This window comes from Fusarium tjaetaba, assembly GCF_013396195.1.
Source record: "Fusarium tjaetaba strain NRRL 66243 chromosome Unknown NRRL66243_c0000411, whole genome shotgun sequence".
In the NCBI taxonomy this organism is placed as follows: domain Eukaryota; kingdom Fungi; phylum Ascomycota; class Sordariomycetes; order Hypocreales; family Nectriaceae; genus Fusarium; species Fusarium tjaetaba.
The window spans coordinates 1-13,358 of record NW_023501607.1 but is presented as its reverse complement, the minus strand read 5'-3'; the positions used below and the strand labels follow the sequence as shown (position 1 = coordinate 13,358).

Below are 13,358 nucleotides of genomic sequence, written 5' to 3'. Positions count from 1 at the left end.
TATCACGCGTCTTCATGGTGTTGTATGTAGGTATGCACATGCTTGATATTCATCTCATGGATTGGAGTTCCCCGGTATCGTATCCACACTCAACACTACCCTCCCATCAAGCCTCGCTATTATCACCGGTCTCACCCATCTCGACTTCTTCAGGCTCCCGAACTTGTGATGGGGCTGGTGTTCTAGTCCCGTTACCCACCACTATCGTATCAGGCAACCTCACTTTTCGTAGTGCTCTCAGCATACCATCCAGCTTCATCCTCTCCTGCACTACCATCCCCCTTACAAATTCTCGGATGGCGTGGCGGCCCATCTTCTCGTGTAGTTCTTGCCACCCTGCTAGTTCTCCAGCCACTGTCTGTTGTGTGTATCTAAGTTCCCTCGCAAGATTCGCGGCTTCTTCCCGAGACTTACGTGCTCGTTCCTCCTTTTCATCATATAATCGCTGTCTAGTATCATCCAGGAGACCCAGCGGCCACCTCGACTTGTTAAGAGAATTAAAGTTTCTGTCGGCCTCACGCTTGGCCGCCCTCATCTGTGAAATGATGGAGGGTGGCCGAGACAAGGACGCCAGCAGTGCCTGAACTGTAGATTGCAGAGCCAGGAATGACGAGTGAAGGTTTGCTTGCGCGTTTGACTGGGTGGGGACGATGGATCGCACATACGTCTCAAACGCATCTATGTATCTCGGAGGGAGGAATTGCAGCGTTGAAACAGCTCGATGAAGCAACACCGAGGAATCGTACATGTCTGGTCACCCGTTAGCTCTCATAGATCCATTGCGTCACAATGTTCGTCCAGTGTACGTACCTGCTGCGACGAGTCCGAGATTGTTGGCGCGTCTGGTCGCACTCTTAGTCGAGTAGTTCACGCTCCGTATCATTTCTCGCGCATGATTGACAAACTGCTCCACCTCCCTCACGTCCTCCACCGGTTCATATTCATCTCGCACCTTCTCTGCTCTCGCTTCTGTTTTGAGGAGCGTCCGTTGCTCCATCATATCCAACTGCAATTCTGGTACCAGGAAAAACTCCCATAACATCTCGTGCGTGGCGAAAGTTGGGTGCATTAGCATTATCTTCAAGAACCAGTCTGCGCGAGCTTGCATGTCTCGCAGAATGGCCCGCGATGGCTTCGATGGTATTTGGAACGGAGAGCGAACATCGGCGAGTGATGGTATCCACGAAGCTGGATTTTCAAGCGCCAGAAGAGTAGGGAGATGCTCGAAATCAGAGAGCGAGCGACGACTCGTTGTCACCGTGTAACTATCATGGTCCGTGGGGGCCGCTGACTTCAACACCAATCTCACCGTCGCATCTTCCACGAAGAATGCCCTGACCACACCAGTGATACGTGCATCTGGCCCAGGCGGCATGCTAAACAAGGCGAGATCATCGATCTTGTTCCGCACGTCGTCGTCCTTCGCCAGTTCAACTGCTGTGAGGCCTCTAATCTCCTTTGCCCCTACATCCACTCTGGGATCGGCGAACAGAGTACGGACCATGTCGTATCTGCCATACTTGCTGGCTACCATCAGCGCTGTGAACCTCTTATCGTTCGTCGCATTGACGTCAACATCGCAATATTGCAGTATGTTCATGGCAAGACTCGCATTGCTGACAATGTGAAGCAGTGTGTTGCCCTTGTTGTCAACATGTTCGTCAATATGGAGTGGCATTCCATCATGTTGCGCTGCAGCCGCAGCGTTGAGCCCAGCTTCCACCATTTCTAGATAGTTCTTATGATCGTAAGAGCGACAAAGAGCAAAGAGCGGAGTTTGCCCGTTCTTGTCTCTTTGTCGCCAAGGTATTAGGTGTCCGATCCGAGTGATCAAAGCCGGTGCATTGAAGAGGTAATGAGCACAGCTACGTCCCCAGATGTCTTGCTGCGCCAGATATGAAACTAATTGCTCAGGAGTTGTCGAGATGACGATAAACCCAAGTGTCAAATCTATAATTTGAGCATTGCCTAATTGTATGGCAGCACTCAGCAAGGTGGTATCTTCGTTGTTCATGTCATCTAGAACAAAAGAAGGAGAGAAATAATCGGTCAAGGAGAGCAAGTACTTGAGCGTCTCAGCACGTTCAGCTTGGATGGCCATCATCAAAACTGATTCTCCAAAGGAATTGTTTGTCTGCGACAATCGATTCACTGATATGTCCCCTTCCAGAGCACTGCCGATGGTCCCAACGCTCCCTGTGCGAGAGTGGAATGAAACCTCGGAATCGCCTGATATGCTTCGGGTGTCCATCGCTACCTTCTTCACTCGTCGTATTGGTATAGAAAAGTCGTGTGCGAGTGTTTCGTCCTCACCCTCTGCTTGGAAGGGGAATACATGGCTCAGTCCCGAACCATGAGAATAGTGTTCATAGGGTGACGGGTCGCTAAAAGAGAGACGCAGTGATGATCTTCTAGATCTTGAAGGACCTGTCAATCTTGTGTCATTTTGGAGATTCAACACTGTAGATGCTCGACGGCTGGAAGTAGGTGATTCTGACAGCTCGTCATCATCAGCAGCCCCTGAACCAGGTTCCATTATCTTTTTGAGGTCGTCCAGAGTCCCTGTCTTCGCCGCGTCCCATAGGGCCTTGTTTCTTCTGCTGGCTCGCCTTAAGCCGGCTGAGTCAAGAACAAGATAAGCCAGCACTGCCTCGAATGTACTGAGCGCATAGCCCAACTCGCCGCTGTCTACGTCGTCTATGAAGATGAAATTCCTGACGTAAATCAAGCGGGCCTGTAACTGCTTGACTTGTGATCGGATGACCACATAGAGCAAGAATGAGACCAAGGTATCCGCGTTGATAGTCATGATGGGTTTCTCCTCTGATGCATCAGATGAAGCTACTTGAGGTTTCGATGAATCCGTCAAGCGGGACACAATCTTGATAGTTGATAATAAAAGATCCAGCATGACTTGAGGGCAAGTGGCTGCAGATATCTTCTTGAATTCCTCAACAGCCGGTCCTAGTTGAATGATGAGGTCATGCTTCGCCTTCGAACCGCCATCAATGGCGATGCCCAGTTGCGAAATATCGATAAACTGCATCTTTCTTATTTTTGCTTCCAATTCGAGATCATAAGGTCTCTTCAGTGCATTGAGTCTCGGCCAAAGTTGACTGTGAACATTTTCTGTGACATAACGCTCAATCAGTTTCTCCACCAGAGGACCAGTCAAATCAGTCGTTGCGCCAAGAAGAGATAGTTGTTGTTTGTCGACCCCTTGGAAGAGGTCGATCGCAGTTGTGACTGCAGTTTCAAGAGACGCTCTCATGATATCTTCATCGTCCTCAGCATAGAAATTCTCCGTCACTGGCAATCGGCCCTCGTCGCCCGTGCTTGCCAATGCGCTATTGGAGCGCGCTCGCCTTGCAGCATTGTTGATAGATCCATTCGGTGGAGGATCTGGGATGTGCTCTGCTGACGGGGGAGGAGGTAGTGGACTTCGGAAGACGTTGCTGAACTCGACGAATAACTTTTCAAGGCCAGGTTGCATCTGGCGCGCAATCATTGGGAAATTGTTCAGGAGGTCGTGAAAGCTCTTTATATCTTTCTTTCGAGGAGCCGTGTTTTCGGTCGACTCAGCGTTCGGTGTCTGTTTCTGATCGGGAATCCTGCGCTTTCGTACACCGGGGACCAAGATGGCCGGTGTAATCTTGTTCTCCTCCCAGACGCCCACGAGGGGTCTCGATATATAGTAGAGGAGCCATTGCCGTGGTTCGAAGACGTCGGGGTAAAAGACGATGTCGTTCAGAAGCTGGGCCTGGGCGAGCGTTTTGAAGCCTATCCTCGGTTAATAACGTCGTTTTTGGCCAGTTCTTGGCTCCGCACCTTTGTTACTGTAAATGAAAGCGTCCTTGATGACCACACTCTTGCCATTCAACGTTGTAAACTGCTTCGCCTTTCCTCTCACCTCCCTCAAGTTCTGGGCACCATCTTTGCCTCCTGCGACGCCATTTGGAGATGGCACACGGAGAACGTGACTGGCGAGAAAGTCCTCCGATGCGATGACCTCAGCAGGGGCGCTCCCGCTCTCGGTCTCGCGGAATGTGAGAAGCACATCCGTTGACGGAACCAGTAGGATGTGGTGATGTACTGGGGTGCACTGGCTGGGAAGGGAGCTCTTAAAGAAGGCGGCCAGGAAGGGGTTTAGAGGTTGCATTCATTCGACTTGTGACCGGCCGTCTCGAAGCTCACTCGACCTCCCTAGGTCGCAACGTTGAGGATGGTATCTGGATCGAGTTTGGGTGCCGTTTATATAGATCGTGGACGGACCGAGCGGGATGGTGACACATGCAGAATGAATGCTGTTTGATCGTGAGAGATTATTATCGGTGAATATAACTAAGTCGCAGTAGCACTCGGGCTAAATTTCATGATACGGCGATGAGGCATTCGACGGCGATAACGATAGCGATAGCCCACTTATTGGTGGAAAGGAGCTATCTGGAAGAAGCGTATGACGATGACGTGAGTGAGGCTGTAGAGGAGATGTGTCTTTGTTCTGCACGAGTCGGTAATTGCTGGAGAAGCTGTAGCGAGCGAAACGCTTGGCTAATACGTAAATCGTCGATCGTGATGTAAGATCCCTAGTCGAGATTGTCGATGTCTGTTGGGAGCTTCAAGAGGGTGCGCAACAGGGCACGTTGCGATCACTTCAGTGAGATCGACAGAGGCTTAGATGTATAGGTACTCGAGCTAGGGACGAACTTGGTGGTATATCGGTGCAGAATATAAGAAAGATATGTACAGGAACCCAACACTGTGGTCGCCCGCCAGCCCGCTCCCGAGCTCTCCGCACGGGCCCCTGCAGTTCCCCTGAACTTAAAACGGGGAATCAATAAGTCCGACCAGGAATGAGGTATCACATGTGACTGTGAATAGCATCATTGACTGACAAGGAGATTGTTGTACCACATTAATATTGTTAGAAAAGTTACTATATACGTCTCAGGGAACTGTATTGAAAGTAAGCTGATATTTTTTATTACCACTAAGCAGCATATCAACGACTTACTCACCATGGACAATACCAATTCTGAGATTCTCCATGCGATGATGGATTGTAGTCGACAAATAGAGCAGCAGGCCGTCTTGGCTTATGATAGAAGAACGACAAAGTAACAAAACTCTTGCCCCTACAACTCTATCCAATGCTCATCTTTGTTATCTGAACAACTCCTCGTCTTTGACTGAGTATAAGGTGAACAAGTATCGGGGTGAGAACAAAGAGAATTGCTCATTTGAGCCTGGTAAATTATTGATACAAAGAAGACACTTGAATGTTCAGTATTTCTATTCATATGAGCCATTGGCGAAAGACGTGCTCATCTGAACAGTAAAAGGAAATGTTTCTCATATCATCTGCCGATTTATATAAGGGACCACGACTCTATGATATACCAAATTCCGTTAATTTCGACTTACAGATGATCATGATGTCTCACAGTCACAAGCTTTCAACCCCAAAAATCAACATGCTCAAGGTCTCTCTCTGCGATAAGTTTCGCTCACTGTTCGGAGACAAGAAAGTGACCCTTGGTCCTGACCTCCCAGACTCTTACCCCCTTTACATCACTCATGATCTTGTCAGGTCTGCTATGAACGTCATCGCCGACAGGAATATTCCATGGCCTATTGATCCCGAATACCGTGTTGAGATGGTCATGGTCAAGGTTCCACTCAGCTTCTGTCCGCAAAACATGGTCAAGGCAATGCCCATTGATCGCACGGGAAGATATACCTATGCTGCTGCTATTGCTAAAGCAAGGTTCCGGCGAACCCCAGAGCACCCCCGGTGGTGAGCTCGTTGCGCTCGCCATGGCGAACTGGAGTGAGATGGCTGTGGGCTTCAGCCTAGAGCCTAGAGAGCATGTCTCTGTTGTCCCCCTGAACCATCGTACACATAAGAACGAGGGAACTAATTAGACCCGGCCAGAGATATCGTTTCCAACGGTGTTCAATATGGCAAAGGCTAGATAAAAATGGAGCAATGGAGTTGCAATCTACTTACATATACAGTTTTTCCTCTCTAAAACTTTAAACTGACCCTTCGTGACGAGTGATATTATGTGCTTTCTATGTTTTGTGCCTCGTCCTCTCACTCTGAGAGTGCAATTTTGTAGGCTACCTACCTATTGGATATCAATGTACAACATATGGAGATAGAGCAACAAGTGATATTTGATTGTAATCGTAAGCTAAATAGGTATCATGAAAAGCCCAACGTCGTAAACCGACAGTTCCATAATTTCACAGATTCACATCAGAACCAAGCCCACACCTTCTTCCACCAAGGCGTTTGGCCAGGGACTTCCCTTTCTGTTGGGCCACTCTTGTAATCAAGATCCTTTCTTCTGCCACTGTCGAGATCGATGCTCCAACTACGCTTGAGAGGATCCTTTCCGCGCCATAAAAGCTTGCAGAATACGTAAATGATACCAAACAGTGGCACCAGGATATAAGCATCCACAAAGTTTCCAGCATTAAACGGCGATAACGTAGTCCACCCTTGAACCAAAGCCAAGAAGATGCAAGCCCCGAGACCAAACCAGGCGAGGTATGGGAAGCCGAGTGCCTTGTACGGAAGCTCATCGAGACTGCGACCCTGAGTGACCCAAGCCCGACGGAAGCGGATATGGATAAAGCAGATGCTGCCCCAGACAAGGAAAGCACTGACACCAGACAGGTTGACGATATAGCTGTAAGCCTTGGAGGCACCAGTAGAGACATTCATCATAGAGATAGAACCGACGGCATTGGTGATGAGAATTGCCCATACTGGAACGCCTCGGCTGTTGGTCCAGCCAAATATCTTAGGAGCCTTGCCAGACTGCGCCATATAGAAAACAGTTCGAGAGCCAAAGTAGATGGATGAGTTGATAGCGGACAAGCAAGTAAGGAGAATGAAGGCGTTAATAAGGTGGACGCCTGGAACTTTGTTAGTATCCTGCAGGAGAGAGAAGTTTACGCACGTACCTCCTTGCCAGCCAGCATTCTGAATCGCAATGGTCATGGGACTCTGAAGGGCCTTGGAACCTCCGTTCACCAGTCCCTCCGCATTAGCAGGGCAGGTGATTCCGAAGAAGAAAGCTGATCCCATATAGACGAAGATAATACGCCAAAAGACCTGTCGAATAGCCTGCGGAACTGCCACACCAGGGTTTCTCGTTTCAGTAGCAGCCACAGCGATAGACTCAACACCAGAGTAGAATGTCGAGCAGAACACGAAGACAGATGCAACGCCACGGAAGCCATTCCCGTTGAAAGCTCCGGGGTCACTCCAGTATTTGAAGCCAACAGATCCATCCTGACCGACCAAACCACCAGCAGCGTAGATAATGGCGAAGACGAAGTATGCTGTTAATCCCAGGAGTTTCATAAGCGCAAGCCAGAACTCGGCCTCGCCAAAAGCTTCAACACCCAGAAGTTGAAATCCCATGAAAACTGTCCAGAAGATGAGAAAGTAGCCCCATAGGGGGACGACTGGTCCCCAATATGTGAGAATACTGCAGATGACATTGTACTCGTTGGCGAGGACAGCAGCCCAAATAACAAAGTAATTCCAACCTACGGCGACAGAAAAGGACTTGTCTACCATGCGTTCGGCGAGAGAGATGAAAGAGCCTCCGCCAGGGTATAGTGTTGTCACCTCGCCAAGGGACTGCATAATACAAAATGCGATGATACCTGTCAAGAATTAGCATTGGACTTTGAAAAGACTTGAAGACTGAATAGAGCCATGTGGTGCCATATCTTCTTCAAGATCCTGGAAGCAAGGAGTATCATACCGACAACACCAAATCCAATGAGCAATGCAGCCGGTCCTCCGACATTCAATGCACCACCTGCACCAACAAGAAGTCCAGGTCCGATGATACCAGCCAAAGCCATCATAGACAAATGCCGATTCTTCAGACCACGCTTGACGCCAGAATCCGGGTCTATAGACTCGGCCTCTTCTGTATCATTCAAGCGTCCAGAGTCATAGTTATGCTCAGACGGACCATCGCCAGCGACGACATCTTCATCCTTATTGTGGTTGAACGCCATACTGGCAATGACAACCTCTGCAGACAAACAGGGGTGCGAATCAGAGGTGGCCGCCAAGAAAGATAAGCTGTTGATGTATAGACGTAGCCGCTGGAATGGGAAGAGGAAAAGTGTCTCGGGCCCACGGAGATGTACTGTATATAAAACTTCAGTAAAAGACTTGCAAGAAAAGTCGAGATAGAGTAGACGCTAGTTTAAGAGGCGACAGGATGGCAATTATGCCATCATCAAAGGGCCCGCCAATCTAACGCAGGCGAGCGTAGGGTTCTGCACCCAGGAGTAGGGATCGACCCGCTCTTGATGGGTTCTCGAGAAGCTATCCTCGTTGGGTCTTATCTGCTGGTCAATGGAGGTTGGGATGGCAGCGAGTAAGAGGCCTGTGGTACCCTGAAAGGATGGGTATCTTCTGGACCTAGGACTCAAAGAACCCTAGTCTCGCAAGATAGAACCGTGTGACTGCATAGTTATGCATCTTGTTCTGTAATTTTCATATGTCTCTCTTTAATGTTGAGGATCTGCTGCTCTCTGGTCCCTTGTAAAGACCCCCACACGAATCTGTATGTGGCTTCTTTGCTTTTGGATCTATCGTTCTCAATGCATTTGTGGCGTTCTAAACCTGGGGTTCTCTTAAAACGCAATAAACACTGCTGATCACGACATCAAAATATCCCGCAGGAAGAGTTTGCAAACCATAAAAGTGGTACATCAGTGGAGATTTAGAGATTGCTAGCGTCAAGTACTGAAGCATTGGATCCTTGAATGAACCCGAGAATGAAGAGGGTGCTGTAACAGGAGTTTAGATCTCGGCCGTGTAGAATTACCTAACTTTAAGACATAGGCTGTAGGTTATTCGCTAGCCAAGATCCTGTTCGTTTATGCTTCAGCTAAAGCAGCCCTGTTCAATTGTGCCATATTTATCCGTTATGACGATTCTCAGCCAGAGACAACGCCAACGTGGGATTTTCATTTTTTGACATCCAACATCCAATCACATCCTCCTTCTGTTTCAGCTTGTCTAATTTAAATGTCAAGCTTTTCCAAGACACTATTTCACATGCCGAGCTAAGCTGCCGCCGATTGCCCGGACCATCGGCGCCGTTGGCTCCACATCGCCGAATCCGAATGGGCGGGCCGATTCCGTAATTACTAGAAAACAACAAAGATCAATAAACACAGAACCTTAGAAATCGTGGTTTAGACATATTAGACTCCAAAGTTGGAAGATCAGAGACGTATGGTTCTGTTCTTGACAACATAAGCTTGTCTTGCGACTGCAGCCAGCACCTTGGACGATTGCTTTCCTTGGGGGCTGGGGATGAAAAAGGAATTCATTTGGTACATAAAATAGAATAAAATAAAATGAGAAGAAAAAGAATGGACTACATTTGGCCTACGCCTAAACTGATGCCCAGTGCTTCTGCAAACATGCTCTTGCTTCTCAGATCTTGCTCGTCTGTATCCTCCTCATCTTAGACCTCGACATCACCAAGTATCTCCTCAAAAATCTCCAAATTACCCTCACCTCTACGATCATACACAGCAAACCAAATCTCTTCCCACCAGCCACCTTGGAACTCGGGCTCCTTCAACACCTCCAGCCAACAACGAGCGACCTCCTCCGGCGGGTTTCTAAACGCGCCGCATCCCAAGGCACCAAGTACAAGCAAGCCGTGGTTTCGTCGTGCTGCCATTCGAAGGCATAATCTCATCTTGAGTTTGGTGAGATCGCGATCAGCTCGATGTGCGTAGGTCTTACTGGTCACAGGACCTTTGGGTGTATTCAACACAATGTCCCTGACGGGTGGTGTGCGTAGGGCTGCGATACTGAGAACGCTGACGACGGGCAAATTCTGAGCTTGGATAGTAGGCATGAGAAGTCGGTGTCCAGTTTCCTGGTCGGAGCGGATAATGACAACATCAGGGGTATATATTCCCATGCGTTGCCTCCATGGGTAATATCTTTTGTGTAGCGAAAGATACAACGAGCTTCGATAGCATAGCGCTTCTTCTTGAGCACGCGCTCCTTTCAACCATCCTCCACCACGGCTGATATGGCTTGCCATATTCAGCACTGCAACACGACCTGATGCGGGTCCTTTGAGATTCGCAAGTTGTATAGCCGCGTTGAAGCTGTCATCGTTGGAAATCCTGATAATCGCTTTCCCTGATGGTGTCCGCCTGGGACATTCGGCAGCTGTAAGCGGTGGTAGTTGGTGGATCTCAAGCTTCTCTGATCTGGAGGGGTCGAGATTCGGCAACTGAGAAATGATACCAGGGAGGACATCCAGCGTTTCCCTTGCTGTAGCTGCGAGCGCGGCACCGCGTCTGTATGGATCGTCTTGTCTATTTCTGCGAGGATATGGGTGCTGGTTCGATGAAGCCCCTCTTGCTTGAGGTGTTGAAGCAACTGGTCTTGATGGTGTGGACTTTATCCACGAATCAAGCGTTCGCTGACCTCTGTTGGACGACATCATACGACAGCTTTTCTGGATTTTTTATTCGGGTTAATTTGAGACGTTCGTTGAAATTCGCTGGTGGGAGTTTTGTTTTGCAGGTTGTGAGTTTGAAGATGGTGACTGAGTATATGTCCGTTTGTGAGCTCAGATAAAATACTAGGCAACAGTGGCCCCAACTAACACCTATTCACCAAAAAACTCCAAACGACGATAGAGTCACGAGCCTGAACATAAACACAAGGAGAATTTGAAATTGCCTGTGATTGGTCGACACATCTTTCCAGGAGTCATTAGGTTTTACAGATAAATCATTTTATAGCCTTGACCCAGTAACGAACAATAAATGGAATCCATGTATTCCAATAATAACCACAAGAGTATCGACCATAAAGTCTCTATCTAGCCAGACTGAAGTCTCAATAAACTTAATCAGTAAGGCACAGATAATCATTTTCTCATCCATTCACCAGTAACGTAGGCTTTGTGCCACAGAAGCCAGTAAACTCATTCCCTAAGCCTCGTGTTCACAACACATACGGACAAATATATCTTTACACCGGGTTTTCGTCCAAGCTCCATCCAGGGTATCAAAACATCCAGTCAGGTGGTACATATTCATACAAATTTCAAGTGCACATGCAATCACGCAGGTGTCTTGATTGCTCCCTCTGGGACCTCATCCGAAGCCTCAAACTTTCGGGGGATAAGACCATCAGCGTCATTAATGGCTCCCTCCATATTGTCCTTATGGAACAGGAACAGTCCCTGAATTGCCGCTGTGCTTGTGTGACGGTTCGATGGCTTGCCATCAGGCCCAACGCCGAATAGACCCAGCTCTTGGAGCCTGTTGAGAAATCGTTCTCGGCCGGAATGATCTTTATCAACGTCTCCGTAGAATCGATCCCACATCTGAGCAGCCTGGAAGTGTGTGGCCTCGCCGATGCGAAGCATCAAATCTACACGGCCAGGTCGGATGAGCGCAGCATCGAGACGGTCAACGTGGTTGGTTGTTAGGAACGCAATGCGCTCCTCGCCAGCAGCAACACCATCGAGAGCGTTTAGGAGACCGGAGAAGGTAACAGTGGCACCGTTGTAGCCATCGGAGTCCCGCTGGCGCCGGTTCACAAATGCTGCGTCTGCATCTTCCAGCAGAAGCAAGCTCCTCTTGGGAAGTTTTGTAAGGAGATAGGCTAGCTTATCATCCGTCATGCCCATCTCGCTGAGGTTGATCATGGCCACGCTAAAGTCCAGCTCTCCTGCAAGGGCTTGAATGAAGGATGTCTTTCCACTACCTGGAGGACCATATAGCAGATAGCCTCTTCGATATGGAATACCCCGATCCACATACCATTGTTGCCGATTCAGGAAGTCTTTTACGTCACCCACGATACTCTCTTTGACGCCGTCATTCAGGATGACGGAACCCAAAGGTCGCTTCTTTCTTGGATCACCCAGCGGTACCCAGTCCATTCCTCGAGCCGAGTACACAATAGTCTTTCCCTCATTCGCCTTGGCTGCCAACTGATGCGCCTCGCTGAAAACTGACTCGAAAACATGCCGATGCGCCCATAACGTAGTCAATTGAACAATCTCGTGTGGTTCGCCAGTATTCATGTTCGCCGTATTGTGCTTTTCTCTGTTCACAGCAATGTACGCATTGCCGAACTTAACGATATGTCGTCCGAAGCCTGGCTGTAGGAAGAAGTGCGCATTCTGGGGTCCACTAACCCCAGCCGTTCGAGATGCAGTCGTCGTCGTAACAGAGAGATTATGTATTCGTGTGAGGCGAGAAGCAATGAAGCCTGGGTGTTCGCGAGGCTGTGACAACCATGCTAGGATCCATGGGTATGCAGGATCTTGCTTACTGATCTCGACATTGATGAGCAAGCGACGACGAGCTGCTCCGAGTGCAGAGATTGCGCCTTTCCGTGCAAAGGCAGCGACTGCTCCCAGTGATGCAAGACCGATTCCACCAGCGAAGAGCGGATTCTCGAACAACGCGTTGATGTTGAGCCCTGAAGTTGCTGCTGCGGGTTGTGCCGTTTTTTCGGCGTTGGGGAAGCTTTTGAGGGCTTCCTTGAGAGTTTCCTCGTCCATCTTCGGCGAAGGGATGGCTTAGTGAATAGTTTAGAAGGTGACACTGAGCTTATCACATTGGATCTGGTCGGCAGAGCTCGCGAGAGGGCATCGGTAAGATTAGTTGACAATGTTATGGCGATGCTCGAGACGATAATGAGCTTTCTCGGCGACCCTCTTTTTTTTTCTACGTCGTTGCACGTGAACGAGATCTAATCTTCACGTTGCCCGGCAAGAATTGATGTAACATATTGAGTGTGAAAAGATAATCGAGTAAAATTATCAGTGTCAATACTAAGTCATGGGATATGTATTCCATCATCCGGTTGTGATTGATTGATAATTTATAGATAAGTGACTCCCTGCCTGGTTTGCATTACCAGACATTGTCTAGAGAGTATTCTACAGGATTACGGCTTGACATAGGTATGAGTATGCAACTCTAGATTATAAATACAAGTATAGAAAGCGATATAGTATAGATTTATTTTAAAGGACTGTGTTAAGGAATTTATTACTATATATTTAAAATTAATAATACCTAGCTATCTTGCTCTAGGGTAAGTAACTTGACTATACTAAGGGCTCTTGAGTATAATATCTACGACTACTATAAAAATCATCATACCCTCCTCCTAACAAGATCAGCAAAATGCAAAAAATCAACAACTGATAGGCATTGGAAGACAATGCTCCCGCCAGGGCTTGAACCTGAGACCTTCGCATTACCGAACACTCGGATTGAAGTATTAGTACGACGCTCTAACCAACTGAGCT

At 48.4% G+C, this 13,358-nt stretch overlaps 5 protein-coding genes across 5 annotated transcripts; 1 reads left to right on the top strand and 4 right to left on the bottom strand.

Annotated features, from left to right (window-relative positions):
* Positions 1-106: 106 nt before the first annotated feature.
* Positions 107-4,159, bottom strand: FTJAE_13395 (VPS9 domain protein; the record flags this gene model as incomplete). Its single annotated transcript, XM_037346534.1, has 4 exons — positions 107-354; positions 415-750; positions 811-3,780; positions 3,829-4,159. The coding sequence occupies 4 exons, from the start codon at positions 4,157-4,159 to the stop codon at positions 107-109; spliced, it is 3,885 nt and encodes a 1,294-aa protein (XP_037199566.1).
* A 1,315-nt stretch (positions 4,160-5,474) lies between these two features.
* Positions 5,475-5,925, top strand: FTJAE_13394 (uncharacterized protein; the record flags this gene model as incomplete). The annotated part of the gene is made up of 2 exons (XM_037346533.1): positions 5,475-5,702; positions 5,764-5,925. 2 exons carry the CDS (start codon positions 5,475-5,477, stop codon positions 5,923-5,925), a joined length of 390 nt encoding a protein of 129 aa, XP_037199565.1.
* Positions 5,926-6,262: 337 nt separating this feature from the next.
* FTJAE_13393 (general amino acid permease agp3) lies at positions 6,263-8,049 on the bottom strand (the record flags this gene model as incomplete). The annotated part of the gene is made up of 3 exons (XM_037346532.1): positions 6,263-6,927; positions 6,976-7,686; positions 7,788-8,049. 3 exons carry the CDS (start codon positions 8,047-8,049, stop codon positions 6,263-6,265), a joined length of 1,638 nt encoding a protein of 545 aa, XP_037199564.1.
* A 1,469-nt stretch (positions 8,050-9,518) lies between these two features.
* FTJAE_13392 (mitochondrial chaperone BCS1) lies at positions 9,519-10,520 on the bottom strand (the record flags this gene model as incomplete). Its single annotated transcript, XM_037346531.1, has 1 exon — positions 9,519-10,520. One exon carries the CDS (start codon positions 10,518-10,520, stop codon positions 9,519-9,521), a length of 1,002 nt encoding a protein of 333 aa, XP_037199563.1.
* Positions 10,521-11,147: 627 nt separating this feature from the next.
* On the bottom strand, positions 11,148-12,602 carry FTJAE_13391 (mitochondrial chaperone BCS1; the record flags this gene model as incomplete). The annotated part of the gene is made up of 1 exon (XM_037346530.1): positions 11,148-12,602. One exon carries the CDS (start codon positions 12,600-12,602, stop codon positions 11,148-11,150), a length of 1,455 nt encoding a protein of 484 aa, XP_037199562.1.
* Positions 12,603-13,358: the final 756 nt, after the last annotated feature.